This window comes from Phyllobates terribilis, unplaced genomic scaffold (genome assembly GCF_046119375.1).
Source record: "Phyllobates terribilis strain yellow unplaced genomic scaffold, ASM4611937v1 Scaffold_9__5_contigs__length_417890890, whole genome shotgun sequence".
NCBI classification, from domain to species: Eukaryota; Metazoa; Chordata; class Amphibia; order Anura; family Dendrobatidae; genus Phyllobates; species Phyllobates terribilis.
Window position 1 is genome coordinate 152,480,499 of NW_027362769.1, and position 24,248 is coordinate 152,504,746.

Below are 24,248 nucleotides of genomic sequence, written 5' to 3' on the forward strand. Positions count from 1 at the left end.
CTGATCCTGAGTTACATCCTGTATTATACTCCAGAGCTGAACTCACTATTCTGCTGGTGCAGTCACTGTACACACATTACTGATCATGAGCTACCTTCTGTATTATACCCCAGAGCTGCACTCACTATTCTGCTGGTGCAGTCACGGTGTACATACATTACGTATTCTGTACTCATTGTGTTATACTCCAGAGCTGCACTCATTCTGCTGTTGGAGTTGCTGTAGCTGCACCAGGAGAAAAATGAGTACAGCTCTGGAGTATAATACAAGATGCAACTCACGATTACCAAAAATTGTATGACTGTCACGTGCCTAAATGACAGGCTGACAACTACACAGATCAATAACTATACCCCAGAACACAGCGCCCCTTAGAGGACGTGCTGCTGATCCTAGGCAGGATGCCCCATTTAATGACGGTACACTCAGGAGCAGTAATCCTCCCGCAGCTTTCACATACTGGAGAATGTGTCCGTTTCTTATTATTCTTTTCTGATACACATTCACTTTGTGGCGTTCCAGCTGAGATCTGCAGTCCGGGAGTGACTCCGATAGTTGATTCTCTCTTGCACGTCCCCTTTGTCAGATTACAGGGGTTTGGGGTTTTGGCTTCAGCCTACTCAGCAGTTCTGGAGTCTGTTATTGACAGATGACGCTGGCGCTATTGATACAGACTGTCTTGCTGAGCAGATACATTCACTACTACGAGATGTACGCAGGAGGGGAGGGGACAGGGACCGACTAGCCGCAATTCTCCCCTATTATCAGTGCAACCGCTGCCCTTTAACCTCCAGGCTCAGTAACGCCATTTACAGCTCATGCCACGCTAATATACGCTGGCATGATCTTATCCACTACAAAAAATCCACACGCTGCCTGGAAAGACCCCTGACCACGCAATACCTCATTAACCATTATGGGATATTCCAGTAAAACACATTATTATATCCACTGGGTGTCCCGACTGCTAGAAAGGGGGACCCCAATATTCAGCTCTCTGTGGGGCTCCAGATATAGCGGAGAACAGCCCTTACCAAATCACTGCACAACATGGATAATAAAGGGTAAAACCTTCCCTTATACTGACGGCAGCGCCGGTAACATAACCAGGGACGTACCTGTGTAGGGACCAGCACCGGAGGGTACGCCAGCTTGTGATGCCGGTACATCCAGAAAGAGATGAGAATAATCACAGCAAATCCCATGATCGGCACCAGGGTGTACAGCAAAGTATTGAACAGGGGCGGTTTGGGCGGAACGGGATGCAAGGTCGCTGCAAGAAAATAAAAATAAAGGAATCAGACTGAGGTTGGGAACGTCTCCCCTCCCCCGCCACAATAATTCCCAGTGTATATAAGTAAACCAAACATCCAGGGCGGACGCAGAAGGTAGAAATACAACACATTGCAGAAGCCTGATCTCTGCTCTGCAGAACAAACAAACGCAGGAAGTCGTTATTGCAGGCGCTGGATTATAGGACGGCCAAATGGACTTGCTAAAGGGACATTCTTGTCGTGTATCGTGACTTCTGCGATACCAGGACACGAACCCTCTGGACATCTTGCCTCCCGCAGCATCTACTGATTTTGTGGATTAGTGAGGGTCCCAGAAGTCTTATAGTGATTGGCCATCATGGGATTAACTCTTTAAATACAGTGTCAAGATGGCAGAAGCTAGAAGTATTCCGGTTAACATCATACGTTGCCTCCGTACGCAAATATTTCTAATCACTGACAGCAAGCGGAGATCTTGAACACTTGGTTTCACTTCATTGCAATTTGCAACAGAATTTATAGATTTATGTAATATTTTTTTTTTCATTCTTTTGACGCAGATTTCGGTGCACATAGGAGAGATCCTCGCCCCACTTAGCGGGTTGTGCCGCAGATTTTAAATCCAAATTGCAAAAATATAAAAAAAAAAAAAATAGACGGACTACTTATCAAAGTGTTTCTTCGTCAGAAAACTATCACATGTTACACACAGATATGCCAAATAAACAGGGCGAATCTGCCCGTGGACCTGCGGCAACCTGCGACATTAAACGCACGTCGGGTACAGACGTCTGAGGGTCGGCCTTAGATTCCATACTGTGTATATACTATATCGGGACTACTTACGGTGTGTGACCTCCATCTCCGGACTGTGGAAGAATCGCTCATTGCAGAGGTTGCCTTCACAGCAACAGAAAAACACATCCGGGGTCTCCTTTCTTTCTATGCAGTCAACGCTGGTGAGAAAAAGAACAAAATTATATTAACCATTACATTCCTAAATAACCTAAAAAGCAAAGTGATAACTCCGCAGCTTTCCTGACAGGTGCTGACTGTTCTCAGTTACGGGCAGTGGAAATACTTTTCACGTCAGCTTTTAAAGTTACACTCCAGGCAATTCCCATTTGTAGGGTCACGCACAGCGCGGCCAGGCCTGCGGGGGGGTACCCATCATGGAGGGACTTTAATTTCCCCGAGTCACGCTCAGCCTCGTCAGGCCTTGCACTAAGGTTTCTTTATATCCAAGCCTTACGCTTTACTAATGCAGACAATGGGGGGGCAGTCGTCCCTTTCTCTGCACATCGCCGATGCTCCATCTTGCTGAATCGAATCACAAAGCGAATCACAATACGATTCATATTCACAAGTCAACACTTTTGTAAAATTTCAGACGAACCGAACTTATTCGCTCATCTCTACCCTTTTAAATCTTATAGGGTGGGAGTCCAACCTCAGGATTAGCAGTGAGCCCCCAGCACAGTACAGGGAAAGACTGCAAAGGGGATGGAGCAGTAAATCAGCGCAGGAGCCCACGGATCGTATGCTATCACTTTCTAGGAAATACTATTTCTCCTTGTGGCAATGTAAATGAGCTCTTCCTACAAGTTATAATACACAGGGATGTAGAAAATCTGCTGCGTTTCTTTACCTGTCATAGCAATTGATATCGTCCAACCAGCAGCCTTGCTTCAGAATTTCTATGGAGCCGGAGTTATTCTTCCAGGTGGCGAAGCAATGGCGCCTCTTGTCGAGGTCGCCCAGGCAGCGCTCGATGCCGCTGTGGTTCGTCTTATCCTTCTCCCAGCTGGCGTTATAGAAGATACATTCCTGGGTCTCTGATCTCCCCAGTATGGCCCCTGCAAACAAGGAGAACGACCATGGTAAGCAAATGGTTAACACACAATGCACACAGACGCGTACAGGACCCGCTTACAGTATTGATTGACCATTTAATGCAAATACTGAGCCGGTTTTACAAGGCGGATTATCCTATGTGGCCAATTACAGTAAGACGATGATGAGGAAGTCGGTAAATTGTTGCTTTTACCAATACCAATGATGATGATCACCAGACTTATCCATCACGGCTGACCCTAAACGCGTAGTTCTGACCTATAGTACCCCCTCCCCCCCCCCGCTGGCTGGACGACCCCTCAGCTGCCAGGTATGAAGCATCTACGGTCCTATTAGATAGCAAGGTACAGAGAATGGGGCTAGTCAGCACATAAACCCGCTATCAGGTCAGTCAGGAAAAATAAAGCATTTGATTCTTGCAAGCGCAGGTTTACGGTGGAATAAACGATAATACTGGTCCAGGCGGGTAAGAGGTGGGTGCAGGTTGCATCCCCTCCTCAGTCTGTGAGCCCCCTCCATATCAAGAGCTATTCTTTTGGCGGGGTTCGGCGGAGGAGCTCGATGATTTCATGGGGCGGCTTAACACCAATGAGTGGGGTATCAAATTAACATATACTCACAGCCTTACACGCTTGGACTTCCTGGACGTCACTCTGGTGGTGGACTCACACTCCCTCATCCAGACTGACGTCTACAGGAAGCCCACGGCCGTGAACTCTTTGGTGCACGCTGCCTCTGGCCATACTCCTTCTACTATTAGGGCTGTCCCGGTCGGACAATTTCTCAGGATTAAGCGTATTTGCTCGACGGAGGCCAACTTTGAAAAGCAGGCGGCATTTTTGACACAACGCTTCAAACAGAGAGGCTATAGTAATCGCTGCATCGGCCGTGGCTATAGTAGGGCCCGTAGCACCCTCCGCAGTAGTCTATTATACCCCCCTCCGAGATCACCCTCCTCTGGGTTTCCTGAGAGGACCCGCTTCATTTCCACTTATAATCATGAGTGGGTTTCTATGAGGCGGGTCCTCTCACGACATTGGAATGTTCTTGGGGCGGAGCCCTCTCTGAGGGATGTGGTGGGACAATTTCCACTCATGACTGCCAGACGAGCTAGAAATTTGGGTGATCTGGTTACTTCAAGTCACTATGTCCCACCAGCACCTAACCCTTTTGGGTCACGCGGTCCTAGGGTTGGATCCTATCCATGTGGCCATTGCAGGGCTTGCGCTAATGTGCTTCGTTGTTCGTCTTTTATGAATTCAGATGGTTCCCGCACATACCGAATCCTCAGATATATTTCCTGTAGTACAACACACGTGGTTTACTATGCCACGTGTGGTTGTCAGAAGATCTACGTGGGTCTTACTACACGGGAATTGAGGATTCGGGTGCGGGAACATGTTCGGGACATTAGCGCAGCCAAATCTGTGTCGGACCCCCGAGAGCTCAGAACTTTACCACGACATTTTAAACAAGTTCATGATTGTGATCCACGCAGCCTGATGGTGCGTGGAATTGATGTGGTACATCTGGGCTCTCGGGGTGGTGACTACAAATTGTGCCTTTCACAAAAAGAGGCCAGATGGATTAGCACCCTGGATACCCTGGTACCGCGCGGCCTTAATGAAAATTTGAACTTTTCCTCATTTTTATGATTGGGCCCTCTGGCTTGGTGATGTTCTCCCTCAGTGCTGACTTTTTCTGATCTTCAGTCCGTGCTTCAGTTTTTAGCCTGTTTTTAAAAGTTTTGTTCTTAACCCGTTTGTTCTTTACTTTTCTAGATTCGTGGCTACTAACTTATTATCTATGTGCACCTTATGGACCTCTCTTAACCTACTGTTCAAGATATCCTACAGCTGATAACTTGGAGCATCCCTCAAGAGCCTTTTGATGATTATCACCTTTCCTGTTTTTGTGGGAAATGGTCCTATGTTGACTTGTATCCATATATATATTTTGATTTATATATATTTATTTTTTTGGGAATTTTTTTCAATTATTTATGTGATTGTATATGGATCCCTGCTATATTGATGCTCCTTTAAGTTGTCCTATTTATTTATTTTTTTGTGACTGAGAGCATTCTGCCTTATTGGATGTTTATTACATTACTTAGTTATATGCTCTCTGTCCTCTGTTCGTATCTCCATCATTTACCTTCTTTCATATATTGGTGGTGCGCGTGTCCTCTGGTCCCTGGCCGTCCCGCGCCCGTGTCCGGCTGCCTTCTGTCCCTGGCGCGCTCGTGGGGGCGTATCCTAGGCGCGCCCCCGGGCGCGCGCTCGGGACTTGGCGGCTGTGACGCGTGCGGCGGGGGGCGCGGCTCCGAGTACACGCGCCGCTTCACACCAATGGGCTTTGTCCCTACCCACCATGTGACTAGCGGTGGGCGTATATATTCAGGTCCTGCCGGGTACACTTTACAGCGCCTCTTGAAAAAGAGCGAAACGCGCGTCGGGGCGCGCTTTCACTTGTAGCACCTTCTGTGGCTCCCCTGGCATCCTGCGGGCTTCCTGTCACCCGGGTTTTCTGCAACTGGGTGAGTGCTTTTATCCACTTCTTGGGTACTCTTTATACATTTATTCATTTAACATCATGGGCACAGGGTAGTTAGTACCTCTTATTCCGGCTCTGCATTTCCCCCTTTGTTACTATTTAACATTTTGCGATTTTTGCACATGATATTGTCTATTATGTCTATTTAAATGACTGGTGTCTTATAATGGGTGAATCTTTATACTAATGTACTGCTACCATTTGTGGTTATACATTCATAGAGTGTCCCTCTGTTTGTATATCGGATTATACCCTCTTATCTTGGATTGCCCAGCAGTCTTATTGCCAGGAGTTGCCTTGTTTCTGGCACTGCTTTTCCTGATCCCCTTGCCTCGTTACTATTACTTTTTGTATTACCTTTTATCTCTGTGATGATGAATTATAAATAAAGATTCTATCCTTTTGCTATACTACTCTTGTTTTCTCCGGTTTTTCAATATTGGATGTGAGTAGGAAATTTGAACCTGGTGCCGGACAATATGTCATAGCACCATGTTTTGTATCATAGTATATATTTGGCCAGCTTTTTTCTTACATATCAAGAGCTAGCCTGAAATATCAGCAGATTATGAGAAACATCACAGGACGCCTGGCCGAGCTCAATAATAAAAGCACAGCGGTGCGATGTTCGGCGGCGGCCGGTATATTACACTTTAATCAAGCTCCTTCATACCCTGCACGCCGGGGGAATTCTCATCAGCAGCCTCGGTTATAAATATATGAGGACGGGCGCATTGCTGGCAGCGGCACAAAGTGAGAAGACGACAGGCGAGGAGCTTCATCAATCACTTCACAATCAGTTACTATAGATATCGCTGCACACGGCAGCGGCTGAGTTCACCCGGGGTCAGAGCCGAGAGGCCAAAGCCAAGAGGTTGTTACAACTGCAAAGGAGACAGCTATGGCCCAAAGCGACGAAGGACATGCCAAGACCGCCAGGCCTCTGGGGTGCAGCCGGCGCTCTTCAACAACATCCAGATCTACATAAGTCAATGTATATGCAAACGTCTTCTGCCGTCATCCGAGTCCGGGGTGGGCAAGAGGTAAGATGGGGGAACCGCTTGCACCGTTACTTCTCACAGAAATAGCCATGGCTCATCTTGCCAATTTCTAGTCCTCCAAAAGCCCCGTAGATCTTTTGATCAGGAAGAGTAGAATAAGTCAATGTCAAACAACTCAAGCGATATCTGCCTGAAGAATAAAAGACTGGGCATGCTAAAAATCAGCATGCCTGATCCTCTGTCAGAAGTCTTTCCCACACAAGATATTATTCCCAGTCCTGCTGAAATCAGCACACACTGCCAACTTTACTCAAATGTCCTATGTTCTCCTGGCTTCCTGCCTGTTGGGGGCGCCCCCCAGTGATTGACTGGATCGTTCTGTCAATGGCCTGAACCTCTCTGATGCTGCAAGGCGGATCGACGCTGGATGGATGGAGCGATCTGGTTAGCTTCATAGCTGATAAGCCCTCCGCTCTTTGCCAAGGAGACCTCTGCTGTCAATCAGCGACTTCATTGTGTATCAGAGTGGCCAGTAACCCAGGCAACAAGCAGTAAAGAATAGAATTAAACATCCGTTCTTCAGAAAGGCGAGACAACCCCTTTAAAGGGAGCTCAGCTGAACAACCCCAAAAAATGGGGAATAGACAACCCCTGTTCTCAGATTCTGATGCTATGAAGCTGCACATCACCCCACAGATGTCTACACTGTGACTTTATAGGTCAGCCCCATACACCATGAACACGGCCTAACAGTTCAGGACGACAGTTTACAACATGACACAAAACGGAATTATTTAGTGTCTCGTCAAAAACCAGGTGAGAACATAATGTTATATAGGTTTTATGGGATTTTACCACCAACCTGATAGCTGAAGAGGCTATGGCGCACTGGAGAGTAATGGGGGGAACCAGCCCAGAACATTATGCACACAGCAGTGCCAGCTCCGGGGCGCCACGGCCCCTTTAACCTGCTGATACTGGGATAAGAACAGATATTTGTCCTTTGGTCCTGGAAAGCCTAATAAATCCATTACTACGTCATAGCACAATATTTGGGGTGTAGGTAAGACGTCAGCGTATAAGAAACCCAGAAAGCCTCACAGTTCTGAACCAAGACACCTCAATCACTGGACGAAGCATGAACGATGATAAGTTCCTAACCTCCATTACTCACGCCGCACACATCTGAACTATATGTCTGAAGGTGCACATTAAATCTCCTGCATAATCATTAAAGGCCCATACCCAAGAAGGAAATGCTACTCATGGAGCATCATCGCTACAAAGATTCACTGTACTATCTGGAAGGAGCCTCCCGGGAAATGTACCAGAAGTGAAAGGTAATCAGCAGCGGCCGCCCTGCACAAACACTGCACCTCGCCGACGTCACCACCACAAGCTCCTCTGGAGGCTCGTACACGGCGGCAGGGCCACGGCCAGGACACGAGGCGGACCAGAGACCACCAGTCCATAGGACAACTCCTTTAGTCCAGCATTTAGTCTGAACTCAGATAATCTGCACTCTCATAAAACCAGCAGCAGAGGATGAAGGTTTCTATGTTAACCTCTACATGACCAGGCGATTTTTTTATTTCTGATTGGCGCTTTTGTTATTTCCCCCCCCCCCCCCCCCCCATTTCGGGAGGTAAATCTTCTATGGCCATTTGCTAAACCAGTTTGAAAATAAAGTTTGTTTGATAATCAAATCCCATTTGTACTAGATTTGAGGGGGGTTTATATTTTTAGAAAACCCCGTTTGAAACAGCACGAGCTGCTGAGCTCAGCGATTGGCAGCAGCGGTGATGTGAGTTTTCAATATGACGTCACCTGCTGTAGCCAAAGCACCAAGACCAGGGCGGCGACAGAAAATGCTTTCTGATTGTTATTTTACACGACAGGAAAGGTTTCAAGTCCACTTTTCTAAAAGTGGAAAATCCCTTGCAGGAAAATGTATATATATTGGGAAAAACAAACATAAAACCTTTAAGTGAGCAATCCATTTCATTCCCAACCACATAAACCCAAGGCCTCATTCGCCATTAGACCAGCGCTTGATGAATGATGGCTAGTCCGTGGTTTATGCCCCTCTATAGCTTCTTGCCGCGTGTCGTCAGGCTCCCCATGTTATGACAGTCTTTTTATGACCTGACTAAGGAGGCAACCCATATTTAAATACGAGTCAAACGTGTTCTGCTCAGAGGAGAAAGCCCACGCGTCCTTCTAGCAACACCCTGCATCTTCCTTCATGAAACCGGTAAATCAGGACGGATGGCCCGCCGGGAGAAGAGATGACTAACAAATCACTGGTGCAAAAGTTACACTGGATGCCATTGCCCGGGTCATATCTATGGGACTACAAAAAAAAAAAAGAACATTTGTGGCCAGTCTCCGGCCTGATCACGGGTCAAGAGGCTGGAAAGGACTGCTTCATAGACTCTGCATTAATCTCTGCCTTTAGCTGGGTTCCCACGGGTGTATTTCATGGTTTATGTGCAGACCACATAGTCCAGAGTAACACACAGGTTCCTTACACCAAACTTGCAACCTCAGACACACACATGGCTGTAAGTTTAGTGGATCCGACGTCAGACCGGGCAATGAGTTCTGTATATGGACTGTGAAATACGCCCAGGTGAACCCGGCCTTTAGTGAGGTTTCTCCGTTTCACAACTATTGCGCTAAACTTCAGGGAACAAGGGTGGAGGGCTGTGTTCTGAAAACCCATGACCTAGGGCTCTATCAGATGTCTGTGATAATCGGTCTGATATAGGATCGCAATGCACGGACTGACTGCACATCCATTGACCAGAGCGTGACAGCTTCATATATTTCTATAAAGCTGTTAGGCTTGGGTCAGGAGATGCATGGTCAGTCCGTGCACTGCGATCAGACATCGGACCGATTCATGGGCCCCTGAAAGAGGACTTAGGCTTGTCCTGCAGGTCCTTCTGGTGGCAGCAGAGGCGCCTGGCAGCTGCTCATCTCTCATTTCCTTTCACAGCAACAACTAGGAAGATGACGTGTGCTCACCATTCACAAGACTCCATTGCTGAACAAAAAGCATGTTCAAGCGAGTTTAAAGTTTGTTTAACAACATTTAGACAAGCCTGTAAAATACTGGGAGAATATAGTCTGGTCCATGTTTGTTAGCCAAAAGGCACATATCACACCAAAAACACCATACCAACAGAGAAGTTTGGAGGTGGGAACATCATGGTGTGGGGCTGTTTTTCAGCATATGGCACTGGCAAACTTCATGTAAATGAAGGAAGGATGAATGGACAAATGTATGGAGACATTTTTAATAAAAATCTGCAGCCATCTACCGGGATGATGAAGATGAAACAAGTGTGGATATTCCAGCAAGACAATGATCCCAAACACACAGCTAAGGAAACTCTCAATTAGTTTCAGAGAAAGAAAATAAAGCTGCTAGAATGGCCGAGCCGATCACCCAGCCTAAATGCAAAATTTTATGGAAGGAACTAAAGCTCAGAGTTCACAGAAAGCAGACGGGAGCTCCAGGATGTGAAGAGTGTTTGTCTGGAAGAATGGGCCAAAAATCACACCTGAGCAATGCCTGCGACTAGTTTCTCCATACAGGAGGAGTCGTGCAGCTGTCTTCATCAACAAACGCTTTTGTACAAAGTATTAAATACATTTCAATACAAATTTCCCTGTGTCATTCATCATCATTATTACTATATCTATCTATACACACACACACACCAAAAGTTTGGACACACCTTCTCATTTAAAGATTTTTCTGTATTTTCTTGACTATGAAAATTGTACATTCACACTGAGGGCATCAAAACTATGAATTAACACATGTGGAATTATATACTTAACAAAAAAGTGTGAAACAACTGAAAATATGTCTTATATTCTAGGTTCTTCAAAGTAGCCACCTTTTGCTTTGATGACTGCTTTGCACACTCTTGGCATTCTCTTGATGAGCTTCAAGAGTTAGTCACCAGAAATGGTTTTCACTTCACAGGTGTGCCCTGTCAGGCTTAATAAGTGTGATTTCTTGCCTTATAAATGGGGTTGGGACCATCAGTTGTGTATCCTCCAGACTTCTGCACAGCACAGCTGATAGTCCTACTGAATAGACTGTTAGAATTTGTATTATGGCAAGAAAAAAGCAGCTAAGTAAAGAAAAACGAGTGGCCATCATTACTTTAAGAAATGAAGGTCAGTCAGTCAGTCCAAAAAATTGGGCAAACTTTGAAAGTGTCCCCAAGTGCAGTTGCAAAAACCATCAAGCACTACAAAGAAACTGGCTCACATGAGGACCGCCCCAGGAAAGGAAGACCAAGAGTCACCTCTGCTTCTGAGGATAAGTTTATCCGAGTCACCAGCCTCAGAAATCGCAGGTTAACAGCAGCTCAGATTAGAGATCAGGTCAATGCCACACAGCAGCAGTAGACACATCTCTACAACAACTGTTAAGAGGAGACTTTGTGCAGCAGGCCTTCATGGTAAAATAGCTGCTAGGAAACCACTGCTAAGGACAGGCAACAAGCAGAAGAGACTTGTTTGGGCTAAAGAACACAAGGAATGGACATTAGACCAGTGGAAATCTGTGCTTTAGTCTGATGAATCCAAATTTGAGATCTTTGGTTCCCACCACCGTGTCTTTGTGCGACGCAGAAAAGGTGAACGGATGGACTCTACATGCCTGGTTCCCACCGTGAAGCATGGAGGAGGAGGTGTGATGGTGTGGGGGTGCTTTGCTGGTGACACTGTTGGGGATTTATTCAAAATTGAAGGCATACTGAACCAGCATGGCTACCACAGCATCTTGCAGCAGCATGCTATTCCATCCGGTTTGCGTTTAGTTGGGCCATCATTTATTTTTCAACAGGACAATGACCCCAAACACACCTCCAGGCTGTGTAAGGGCTATTTGACCAAGAAGGTGAGTGATGGGGTGCTACGCCAGATGACCTGGCCTCCACAGTCACCAGACCTGAACCCAATCGAGATGATTTGGGGTGAGCTGGACCGCAGAGTGAAGGCAAAAGGGCCAACAAGTGCTAAGCATCTCTGGGAACTCCTTCAAGATTGTTGGAAGACCATTTCCGGTGACTACCTCTTGAAGCTCATCAAGAGAATGCCAAGAGTGTGCAAAGCAGTCATCAAAGCAAAAGGTGGCTACTTTGAAGAACCTAGAATATAAGACATATTTTCAGTTCTTTCACACTTTTTTGTTAAGTATATAATTCCACATGTGATAATTCATAGTTTTGATGCCTTCAGTGTGAATGTACAATTTTCATAGTCATGAAAATACAGAAAAATCTTTAAATGAGGTGTGTCCAAACTTTTGGTCTGTACTGTATATATAGAAAGAACCACATAAGAAAAAAATTAGTATGGTACACAATGGAAAATATACAAAAATATATACGGAAAAAATAAGGTAAAGATATATAAAAAAAAATGTATATAATCTAAAAAATAAAAATGTAGATGAAAAAAATCCATACAAAAAGTAAAAATACATGCATTATCTGTTCCAATGATGGACAAGTTGAAAAAGAAACTTGAACAAAAAAAAATCCAATGCATCAGACCAACTTTTTGCCACCTATCACATTCAATCAATCGACTAATCTGGTTTTAATCAGCCCCATCGTGCTGCCTGTAGGACATATTTCAATAATGCAGTGGGGATAAGAGGCGTCAGATTACACTGAGCTGCTTATCCCAAAAAAATCCAGGGGTCAGACATTAAGGTCTTTACTAATTTTTATATTTGCACTTTTTTTGTCTCATTTTAATTTGTACCCATTTTTAAATTCTAATTCACACGTTTGCCTGTTTTATGCTTTTTTCTATGTTTGCCATTTTGTTTGAGGTTTCCAGATATTTTCAATTGATTCAACAATTGCAAACAAAAAAAGGGCTTAAATTTTTGCACAACTGTACTCCAGTCCCTCCTTCGGAGTGATTTTTTTGTATACGTGCTAAAATATATTGCACAATTTGTGCAAAAAAAAACAAAACAAAAAACTAACAGCACATGTAACTTTTTGTGAAAAGAAAACACAAAAAAAGAAAATAAGAAAAAAAATTCTAATTTTGCGCGAAATTCATGAACAAAGTGCACCATCCAAAGAAGATTCACCGCATACCAAAAGACAGAAAAGAAAAGTGACTTTAAAAACAAAACAAAACACCAAAACCTTCAATATGAGGAACTGAGGCTTAGGAGTACCAAAAGTACTCTAGGACATCAAAGTTACCTAAAGTTATAGAGGGTGCAAATTCTACTCCAGACAGTGATGTATACGTGGCACTAGAGACTGCTTTCCTCTTACCCCTCCTATAACACTGCAGCACTAGAAACAAAACAATATCCCCTAATTCCGCTGGATGATCAATTGCAGTTAAAGGGGTATTTCCATCTCCATGATCCTATCACAATATATAGTAGGTGTAATAATATTAGCAAATACCTCCAATTAGAAATGTAGTATAGTTCTTCTGATAAGTTATGCTGCTTACCCCATATGTGCAGGGCATTGCAGGAGCTTAGGTATCCATGGTTAAGACAACTAGTAACTGTCACAACCATGGATACCTAAGCTACTCCAATGCCCTGCCCATGGAGTAAGAGACCTAGCTAATAAGAACTAGGCTACATTTTAATTGGAGGTATTTGCTAATATTATTATAATACCCATTACATATTGGGATAGGATCTTGGAGATGGGAATACTCCTTTCAGATCAACGGGATTGCAGGAATTCAGTGGTGTCAGTACCACTTGTATTTTGCTAAATTATTAGCACCTTAAGCTCAGGTCAAGAGGCACCAGCAGCAAATTTCCATCTATTAGTCGTGATTATATCACTCGCTATACTCATTCCTATTGTCTTCTGCTGAAATGATTCCTCCGAGCTGATGCAAGGTTTTCCTGTGCTGAGCGATTGTAGGCCAAACCAGGACACATGGGAAGCGTGGAGAGAGCTACGGATGGAACGAGTTTCACTACTGTTAACCTCTTCTACACAGTGAAAATACATAACCCCTGCAAACCTGCCAAGACAGAAACACGGTGGGTGGCAGAGAAAAACAACTTCTCACAGCGCGATTCAGCCCAACAGATCTGTTGGATTTACATGGGACTTCAAGCGGCCACCTCTATCACTAAAGCACTGGTATATACAGCAGTGTTGAAAAACAGGAGTTAAAAACTAGTATAAAGATTTTGTGCTTATTTCCAGCATTGGGAACATTGCAGATTGTTTTCTAATTCAAAACATGAAGAGAAATGTATAGAATTTTTAACCACTTTTCAGAAAACAAAAAATGAACATTTAGCTGTTCTAAAAAATAACAGCGTCTGGCTATGTGCCCACGTTACGGAAATGAAGCATATTTTTTACGCTTCTCCCTGGCAGGAAAAACGCATGCGGATTGTACATGTGTTTTTCCCGCCAGGTAGAAGCGTTTGTGAAGTGTTCTTCACATGCATTTCCGCATGCGGGTTGACAAGCCATTTCCAGGCGATTTTAGCATCACTTGGAAAGTGCTTGACAACTAGGTCACACTATATAAATCCATGCAAATGGCATGGATTTATATAGTGTGACCTTTAGAATGGTTAAAAATAAAAAAATAAATCTATACTTACCTTCCGATGGCCCGGGGTGTGTTGCTGCGGGACACTGCACTGAAAGACCTGCCGTCACATGACTGACGTCACCGCAGGTCCTTCAGTCCTGCGCGATCAGCTGGCAAGCACAGGGAAGGAGACCGGGGGCCGTCGGAAGGTGAATATAATCTTTATTTTTTATTTTATTCTTGTTTCTATGGTACCTGGGTGTGGATGAGAGTTTCATCTTCTCCACACTTGGGTACCATCCGCACATTAGAACGCGCCAATTACGCAAGTACAGATGCAGTCTTGCGGAATTGGCGCATTCTAATACAAGTCAATGGCGGCGAAAATGCAGCGCTTCCGCAAAGTTAATGGACATGCTGCGGTTTTTTGAGCGCAGAATAAATGCTGCGGAAAAATCCGCAGCATGGGCATTGACATTGAAGAATGCCATTGAGGACCATGGGGGGCGGATTACCAAGCGTTTTTGAAGCGTTTACGCTGTGGAAATTCCGCAGCATATACGCTTGTAAAACGCTACGTGGGCACACAGCCTCTGCATTTGTCTTTACAAACTCACAATATGTACTCTTTTCTTTTTAGGATTTAGCATTCCTGTGAATCACTAACCTAATATTTAGTTGAACACCCACAGTTTTTTAGAACCGTTTTACATCTATGTTGCATAGAGTCAACCAACTTCTGGCAGCTGTGAACTGTTATTCCAGCCCAGGATGCTTTGACTACATTCCACAATTTTTTGGCATTTGTTGGCTTTGCCCCACAAACAGCATTTTTGATGTCACCCCACAAGTGTTCTATCCGATTAAGGTCCGGGGATTCGACTGGAATCAAGATTTTGCTCGCTTACTGGCATGTTTAGGGTCGTTGTCTTTTGAAATACCCATTTTAAGGGCATATCCTCTTCAGCGTAAGGCAACATGACCTCCCAGTATTTTAATATATGCAAACTGGTCCATGATCCCTGGTATGCGGTAAATAGGTCCAGCACCATAGTAAGAGAAACATGCCCATATCATGATACTTGCACCACCATGCTTCACTGTCTGCAGGGTGTACTGTGGCTTGAATGCAGAGTTTGGGGGTCGTTTGATGAACTGTCTGTGGCCCTTGAACCCAAAAAGAATAATTTTACTTTCATCAGTGCAAAAAAATGTTTCTCCATTTCTCTTTAGGCCAGCTGATGTGTTCTTTGGGAAATTGTATCCGCTTCAGTACAAGTCTCTTTTTTAACAGTGGGACTTTGCGGGGACTTCATGCTAAGAGATTAGCTTCACACAGGCATCTTCTAACTGTCACAGTACTCACAGGTAACTTGAGACCGTCTTTGATCATCCTGGTGCTGATCATTGAATGAGCCTTTGCCATTCTGGCTATTTTTCCATCAATTTGAATGGTAGTCTTCTGTCTTCTTCCACGTCTCTCTGGTTTTGCTTTCCATAGTAAAGCACTGGAGATCATTTTAGCTGAACAGCCGATCATTGTCTGCACTTCTTTATAAGTTTTACCCTCTCCAACCAACTTTTTAATCAAAGTATGCCGTTCTTCTGGACAATTTCTCAAATGACCCATATTTCTCAGGCTTTCAAGGAGAAATGCATGTATAACATGTGCTGGCTTCACCCTTACATAAGGGCCACCTGATTCACACCTGTTTCTTCACAGAATGATTGACCTCACTAAGTGAACTCCACATTGCTATTATTTTGAACACTCCCCCGTAGAATTAATTATTCAAATACACAGACTCAAAAACCTGCAGATCATGAATGCCGAGTCTGGTGGTTTTCTTAGAATCTACGGCACCAACTGGTAAATTGTTTGACATGTGGTAATATAATTTATACCAAAAACAGTGATTAATCTGGATAGTCATCATGGACTGCTATTATGTAGAACACTACTGTCTACTGTACCTGCAATCCTACATAATACTACAAATGTGCCACAGATCTTTATGAAAGGTGCACTAAACTCTGCAGCATCTGCATAAGGGTTACAGCACCTACTCATCTCCATCGCCTACCAGCTGATTTTTGACGATTTTGCACTTAGTACAGACATAAGATTTAATCCTAAACGCACCCGCTGTGGGGAGCAAAGAAAAAGACAAAGCAGAGCGTAAAGTTACTCTAAAACAGCAAGCAAATTTGCAATCCTCTGAGCTGTAGAGCAAGGATCAAAGCGGCATGAGAATGCAGACATGGAGTCTAGACCGACGTCGTCTACTGGGGAGAAGGCCGTGAAGTACATAAAACAGCATGTGCACCTCCGCATTAATCACGCCGAGAGGCCGGGGCGCTCCTGATCACTTTCATATACTGCATACGTCCCACCTTTACCTCTCCGCCAGCCTCTGAATATGTATAGGAACCATTGATCGATTTCTGATGGCAGACATGAAGGAGCCGGGGATAGAGACAGTAGACGGAGGAAGGAAGCCTGGACTCATATACAGTAATCAGCTTCATCAGGCGAGAGGGGGGGGAAGCGTCCTCTATATATAATACAGCTGACAGGACTGACACCGTATACTCTGCCCCTGTAATACTAATCATCGGAAAATATATAGATTACATAGAAGGAGACCTGACCTCTCGCTAACTGTCAGATAACCCACAACAGAATTTTCTTCTTTTTTTTTGTAAGGATGGAAAATACAGCAACAAAACCACTCAAAAATACAACAAGAACACAGCATAAAAAACAACACATACAGACACATCCCTAATGAGTTTTTCTGCTATGGTTTTGCGGTTGATAGCAGATTTCCCCTTTTAACGGAGCTTCATACACCGCATTGGCCTAGTGTGTTCTGTGAAAACAAAATGAGAAGGACGTACGGATCTGTAAACTCCATGGGTCCGCGTGCCGCGCATCAGATATTGTTGCACTGATTTCTCCGAGTGCAAACTAGTTGAATTCAATCATAGTGGAATTTCTTCATATTAAAGGGAGTCCTATAACCCTGCAGCGTGGGAACTCACATTTAGGGTATGTTCACACAAATTTTTTTTTTTTTTAAACTTTTTTGAAGTGGATTTTTCAGCCAGAAAAATCCAAAGTTAGAAAAAAAAAAATCCAGGTTATAAAAAACCAAAAGCTTCATATTACCCAAACTGTTTAAAATGTTGCAAGTTTTTTTTTTGTGGAACATACAGTTTTTAGGCCGGTCCTGGCCAACTTCACCAACTATTTTTTTTTAATAAGTAGATAGAGCTTTGTGGATAACGTGAAGTTGGCCAATTCATCACAATTTATGTCACAAAAGTAACATAAATCACAATAGAAAAGGTAATTCAGTCCCTGGAGCACATTTCATTGGGTGACACATGAAGGCTGAAAGATGCACCAAATTCACTCGCCAAGATTGGAGTCCAAAATATCAGTCTTGGTAAATCGTGGTCTGAGTTTTCTGGCATGGGTTTTTTTTTGTGTGTGTCTTTTACACTTTTTGTATATGGGTCCTTTTTTCCCCAGCTTCAGTTGATCCAGTAATCAAGTGTTGAGCCGTTTTTTAGAACAGAAATGCCTGAAGAATAGACAACCTGCATCCTTTTCCATTGGGTAAAGAATAGTGCAAAATATAGCACCATGAGCACAATAGTCCTCAGGCGGAATACAGAACGCTAATTCAAGTAGGATTTTAAGTGTTTATTTCAATTGTACTTTAGAGCAGAATCTGTTTCAAATTTCACGTCAAAAAGCACCATGTGAACATGGCTTTAATGTGTATTCCGAGTCTTTTTGTGAGTACATACTCCAAGATTTCGATTTATCATTGCTTTTGCGCCTGTTCTTTTTTCGTTTGCACCCAATTCATGATTCCATTTGCACCTTTTTTGTAGTATATTTTGTGCGTGCCTGTTTTTTTTTGTCTTCCACTTTATGGTTGGAGTTTAGTGATATTTTTGCCAATCAATTGCAACTTTAAAAAATAAAAATAAAAAAAAGTCTCAATTTGGCACAACTGCACTTGAATTCCCCACCTTGTGGATTTTTGCTCAATTTTACTAAACTTGCGACTTTTGGTGGCAAAAACAATTTAAGACAGAATAAACTACTACTTTTGACTTTGCGCCAAATTCATGGATCGCGTGCGTCATTTTGAAGAATTTGGTGACAAAAATGGCAACTAAAACTACAAGACAAAAAATGATACTTAAAAAAAAACAAACAAAAAAAACCTCTCAAATCATTAATCGTGCCCAAGTTATTGAAGAGGATTTTGTAGAGTTTCTGGTACAAAAACTCAACACAGACTCCCAGATTTATCAAAACCAGCAGTTTTCATGCCAGTCTTGGGCTGCTTGCTGTAGTTTTGATAAATCACTGTTTCATAAGCAGGGGATTATCATCACTAGAGGACTAGTAAACCTGCTGCCAGGAAGTCAAGCATATTCATGATCTCTGTATAACCCCGCACCCGTCAACGATTGGCAGCTGTGTACACTGTGCATAGGCAGAAAGTTGCGGGGTTATACACAGCTCAGCATATGAGCGCTGCTAGATCTGCAGCAGAGAAAATGATTGTATCAAAATGACAGCAAGCAGGTCAGTAAGTGATACATCGCTGGAATCAGGGTCTCTGTCTCTACATCATGATGGGGCAGCAAAACCTTGGTGGCAGATTCCCTTTAAACTGCCTATTTTGCATGGTCAAGAGTTACATTCATGTCTGTAGTGAAATAATAGTGAACATTTCTTCCCAATTATGCAACATACAGAAATGTGTTGTGTTTTGTCTCTTTAATACTCAGGCAATTAAACCTATTCGGCTCTGGAGCTATTTTAGCAGATGGGACTGCAAAGACGAAGATTTTTTTTTTTTTCAATCAGTTATGCAATCAGTCACCCACATACAACAAGGAACAGAGGAAGAAAAAAGCATGGCGTATATACGAAGAGAACATAAAGAACAGAGGGAGGGAACATCACATTCTGGCCGATCACTATGGCAGAGAATGGCAGGAAACATCCAGGCATACCTGTGTGCACTACTTCACCAGGAGCATGTCATGCCAACTTATCTGCAGTCCTGCTCCAGATACACATACCACAGATAGCTCTGCTGGAGACTTAACCGTTTCCTACAAGGAGGATGAGAACAGAGCCATAGCAGAGGATAGGAGACAGCAAAACCTAAGTAACCCGTAGTAAACCCTCATTAACACAAGTGAAGATGGGATCTGGAAGCCTGCGGACATTACAGCAAAGCCGCATCGCTGGGGAATCTACCAGCGCAGCTCATTCAGGTCCATGAAATTGTTTTGAAAAGCACAAAAAAGAAAAAAAACTGCAGCAGAAATTGCCCCACAGTATGCTAAATATATGATGCAGATTTCCACCCTCTGCAATGCAAATGACGAAATCTGTTGTAAAACCGAACGCAACAAAATCTCTGACTGTACCGTAAGAGGGTTGGAGCGGCCGGGTATGACTGTCCAGAGATCCAGTCAAACTTTTTTTGGCCAGTCGTGTAGCTAGTGGAAACTCTGAATTAGTTAGTGATGGTCCTACTAGCAGTTGGACCCCTCAATGATGTAGCTTTATCACCTATTCAGAGAAAGTCCTTGGAGTTAAAATGGGGCCTTCAGATTTCTATTTTATTCCAGTGAAATAATAGCTCAGATAACTACACTGATCGTTTGGTCAGATACCAACAGATAGGAACAGAGTTACTACAGCAAAAAAGATGGACTTTACTATCATGCTGCTTCATCACAGGTAACTAACAAGAAAATATCTGAAGATGAAACAATGTCCGCACATTACACAGACTCCAGCCCTCGAAGGAGACCACGGGGCACGGGGCAGCCAGCGGTCACAAGTATTGCTAGTAACATGTGAGTCTATATAAAACCTGCACAGCATTACGTCACTGTCTAAACCTCACAGCTCAGAAATAGGCCTGATATATTCAGTGTTGGGAGATCAACAGGAACAAGCAGAAGCCGGAAACTCCTTATTACCAGGTGAAAAAGCAGATTACAGTCAGTCATCATAGTATAATATACATATATTATACATAGAAATGCAATGGATACCAACTATGTGTCCATCCCTGCTCAGTTACATTCATACATTCTTACCCCTTCATTATGGGCAGTTGTGTCATGTGACCTCCAGTTTAACTACTAGTCCAGTACACGCTCTCCTGGGCGGACAGGAAGTCAGTGACATAATAGGCTAGTTCATACAGAGATTAGCAGCAGGATTATTAACCTCCCTTGACTCGCACAGCTACTGTATACCACTTGTGTGCCAAATTTCCAGTGTATCATATATGATGAAGTAGCAGTCTGTCTTACTTGTAAGAGCTGACAGGGAGAAACTGATCACAAGCAGGAGGCAGAGCAGACAGGCTTAAATTGCATCGTGTGAAATACATAGACTCTGTAGCTTGAATTCCAACAGTAGAAAATAATCCAAGGCTGACTGTTCCCGTTTTAATCTGGTCTTCTTTACTTTGTGCACATGCAGTGGTGGGATTGAAAAGTAAAAAAAGAGCAGAAGCATCCTACGCATCACGAGGGAGAAACTCATGTATGTGCTGCTTGTTATCCCACCACTGTAAGGGCATGAAATGAAGATTTATGGATTAAAAGCAGAAGGGTGAGGGCTGTATATTATTTTCTACTGTTGGACTGGAGTATTGCATCTCCTTTGGAACACTGGGCACAACTTCTGCGTATCCACCATTGCCCTACTGAAGCACCGCACAGTTGTGTCCAGGAGGAACAATGGAGTAGTACCGACCACTTGATGTTTTATGAAATGAACTCAACAGTTGTAAATTGAATCTGTGTCCTACAGAGAAACATTGACACTTTGCAGGATGAATCATGGTTCTACAAGTTTATGGCACTGATCTACCACCACCTGCTCTTAGCTTTTGCTCGGAGTTCAATGTGATGAGAGTCTGCCCCTCTGCAAAACCAGAGGCTTCATGGGAAATGTAGTCTGGGTTAGGGGTACCATACGAGAAGGGAAGAAGGCACCAACCCAAAAAAGGCACATGAACTAAAACAGGTATACAAAATGACTATAAGGGAAAAAGGACTTTGCCACCAGCGTGTTATTACTCTTGTGCATCTTGATATATATATAAAAAAATACAACTTTATAAAGCTACTGTTCTGTGGTTAATTTATGACAGGCAACCCATAAAGGAAAGGGAGGTTACATCTGACTATACGTAAATTACAGGAGCAATGAGCGTTAATAAAACGTTTGGCAACCGTAGAAGTACAGAAAGCCACAATGTAAATACACAAAGATTGGTGAGGTCCGGGAGTTACAGTTCCTCCAATCCAAAGACACAAACCCACTTCATGGAAAAGACATTTTCTGTATATACGAATTACATGGTAAAGAACCATCACATTTACAACATCCGGACGTCTCTCTGCCCTAAGAGGAAAATTACAAGGGGATGTAATCATTACAGAAAGGTTCAACTTCCAAGCATTTTGCATTTTCCCAATATCTGCTTATTGTCACTAGAAAGAAACAAGGTCTACATTATAGGTGAAAACCCCTGGTCCATGTCCTGCTCCTACAGCTGAAAGGCTTCTCCAAATATCAATTAGTCGTAATACTGTGCGCTAAACACAGCAGGTCGCAGCTCTCCGGGGTTTCTATGGCCCATTTTTAGACACGACAATGGCCATCTGACCTCTGGAGACCGCCAATGCCCCCCGGCTCACTGGAGTACCAAGACCTCTTCATTATTTATACAGGTTATATCAACAAGTCTGTACATGTAGCTGCTCTTAAAGGGGTTTTCCATGTTAAGGAAAGCGGACCCCAAAGGCTCATACCTAAAATACCAAAAAGGAGCAGGTTCTCGCCCTCTCTGGGTCTTGGTGCTTAGGCTGCACAGGTGACGTTACGTCGACAGCTGCAGTCAATCCCTGATCTCAGTGGCTTAGGCGGTCTACTTTAGAAGAGTCACTGAGTTAAGTGATTGGCTGCAGTGGTAATGCACTTTGGGGTCCAATTTACTTAAAGTGGAAAACCCCCTTTTAAAAGGTTTTTTTCAAGAGGCAGGAAATGCACTAAAACTACTAATAGCCTAAGGGTATGTTCACACATCATGTTTTTTTTTCAGAGTTTATGCAAGTTTTCAGCTGCGTTTTGCAGTACCAGAACAGTCTGAGAAACCAGAATTCTCTGTTCACACATCATGGTTCTTTTTTGTGCCTTGCATGGTTTTTTGGAAAATAGAGCATGTCACTTCTTTCAACGTTTTTTTCACCCATAGGAAGTAATGGATGGTGAAAAAAACGCATCAAAATTTGCATCAGCGTTTTTGATGGCAAAATACAATGGGGTTCTTCTTTTTTTCACAGAACTTTATGTACATGCATAAAGAGACAGAAGGACAGTGAAAAAACGCACCAAAATGCAAGAAAAATACTGAACAAGATGCCCCTGAAGATAAAGTTTTGCACCAGATTTGTGACGTACAAAAAAACATTGTGTGAACATAGCCTTAAGGCTGAGTTCACACGATGCGTTTTTAATGCGTTTCCGCGGTGTTTTTGCAGTTGCGTAAACGCCGCGGAAACGCATTAAAAACGCATGGTAGAAGGGCAGCAATGTTCCCCAATTGAAATCCGCATGTGCTGTGCCCATGATGCGGATTTTTCCACAGCGCTTATGCTGCGCTCAAAAATCTGCAGCATGTCAATTAATTTTGCGTAAACGCGGCGTTTTCGCCGCCATTGACTTGCATTAGAACGCGCCAATTCCGCAAGACTGAATTTGTACTTGCGTTATTGGCGCGTTCTAATGTGCGGATGGTACCCGGGTGTGGAGGACAGGAGACTCTCCTCCACACCCAGGTACCATTAAAAAAAGCTGTAAAAACAAGAAAAAAATAAATGCATACTTGCCTTCTGTCGGCCCGCGCACCGCTCCTGCGTGGTTCCCGGCACTTTGCAGTGAGTTGAAGGACCTGCGCTGACGTCAGAGTCATGTGACAGGTCATGTGACAGGTCACGTGACGCTGACGTCGGCAGGTCTTTCAATTCAAAGTTGCCGGCGAGGGAGAACGGATTGAGCAGGACAGCCAGGACAGGGCCATCAGAGGGTAAAGTATACATTTTTTATTTTTACCATTCTCTCGGGTCACACTATATAAATCCATGCTGTTTGCATGGATTTATATAGTGTGACCTAGTTGTCAAGCATTTTTCAAGTGATGCTAAAATCGCCTGGAAATGGCTGGTCAATGCACATGCGGAAACGCATGTGGGTACGCATGTGAATCCGCATGTATTCTGCAGGAAAAACGCATGCACAATCTGCATGCGTTTTTTCTGCCAGGGAGATGCAGAAATGATGCAGAAATTTTCTGCTTCATTTCTGCATCGTGTGCACATGCCCTAAAGCTGCTGTTGCTCGGGTCGCCATTTACTCCCTGGCTGCAGATCAAGTGTTGTCACATGACAGCTGCAGACAACCACTGAGATCAGTGACTAGCTGCAGCAATCACTGCATAACCTAGCCACAGCAGTCACATGTTTAAACTGAGAAAGATCACCTCTGAGGCCAGTGATTGCTCACAGCGGTCAAGTGCTTAATCTGCAGGTGATCAGCTGCCCAGATGTAAAAATCATCCATGTCTACTTCCATTGTATTGCACTGTAACAAACTAGGCAGCAGTTGTACAAGAAGGATGTGACCATGGATAATCAAGCATTGAGAACGCTCAAAAAATTAAAATTAGTTTGCAACTTCCAGACCCAGAATACATGATAACCCCGATTCATCATGTGTTTTTTTTTTTGTTAGTTTTTTTTTAATTACTTTCCTTTGTCTTGTGATATTAGTTGCCGTTTTTGGGGCGAGATGTGTCATCATTTTTGCCGCCAAAAACTGCATTCAAATTTTGGCGAACTCGAAAACACACCGAGGGGG

General features: G+C 43.6%; 1 protein-coding gene across 2 annotated transcripts in view; it reads right to left on the bottom strand.

The window, feature by feature from the left end:
- Nucleotides 1–24,248, bottom strand: part of ACVR2A (activin A receptor type 2A) — a 50,911-nt gene that overhangs the window by 11,650 nt on the left and 15,013 nt on the right. For both annotated transcript variants that reach the window (XM_073647223.1, XM_073647224.1), the window contains exons 2-4: nucleotides 2,923–3,130; nucleotides 2,121–2,230; nucleotides 1,119–1,273 (exon numbers count right to left, since the gene is read on the bottom strand). In XM_073647223.1, the coding sequence (XP_073503324.1) occupies nucleotides 1,119–1,273; nucleotides 2,121–2,230; nucleotides 2,923–3,130 (473 nt within the window). The remainder of the gene's footprint in view (nucleotides 1–1,118; nucleotides 1,274–2,120; nucleotides 2,231–2,922; nucleotides 3,131–24,248) is intronic.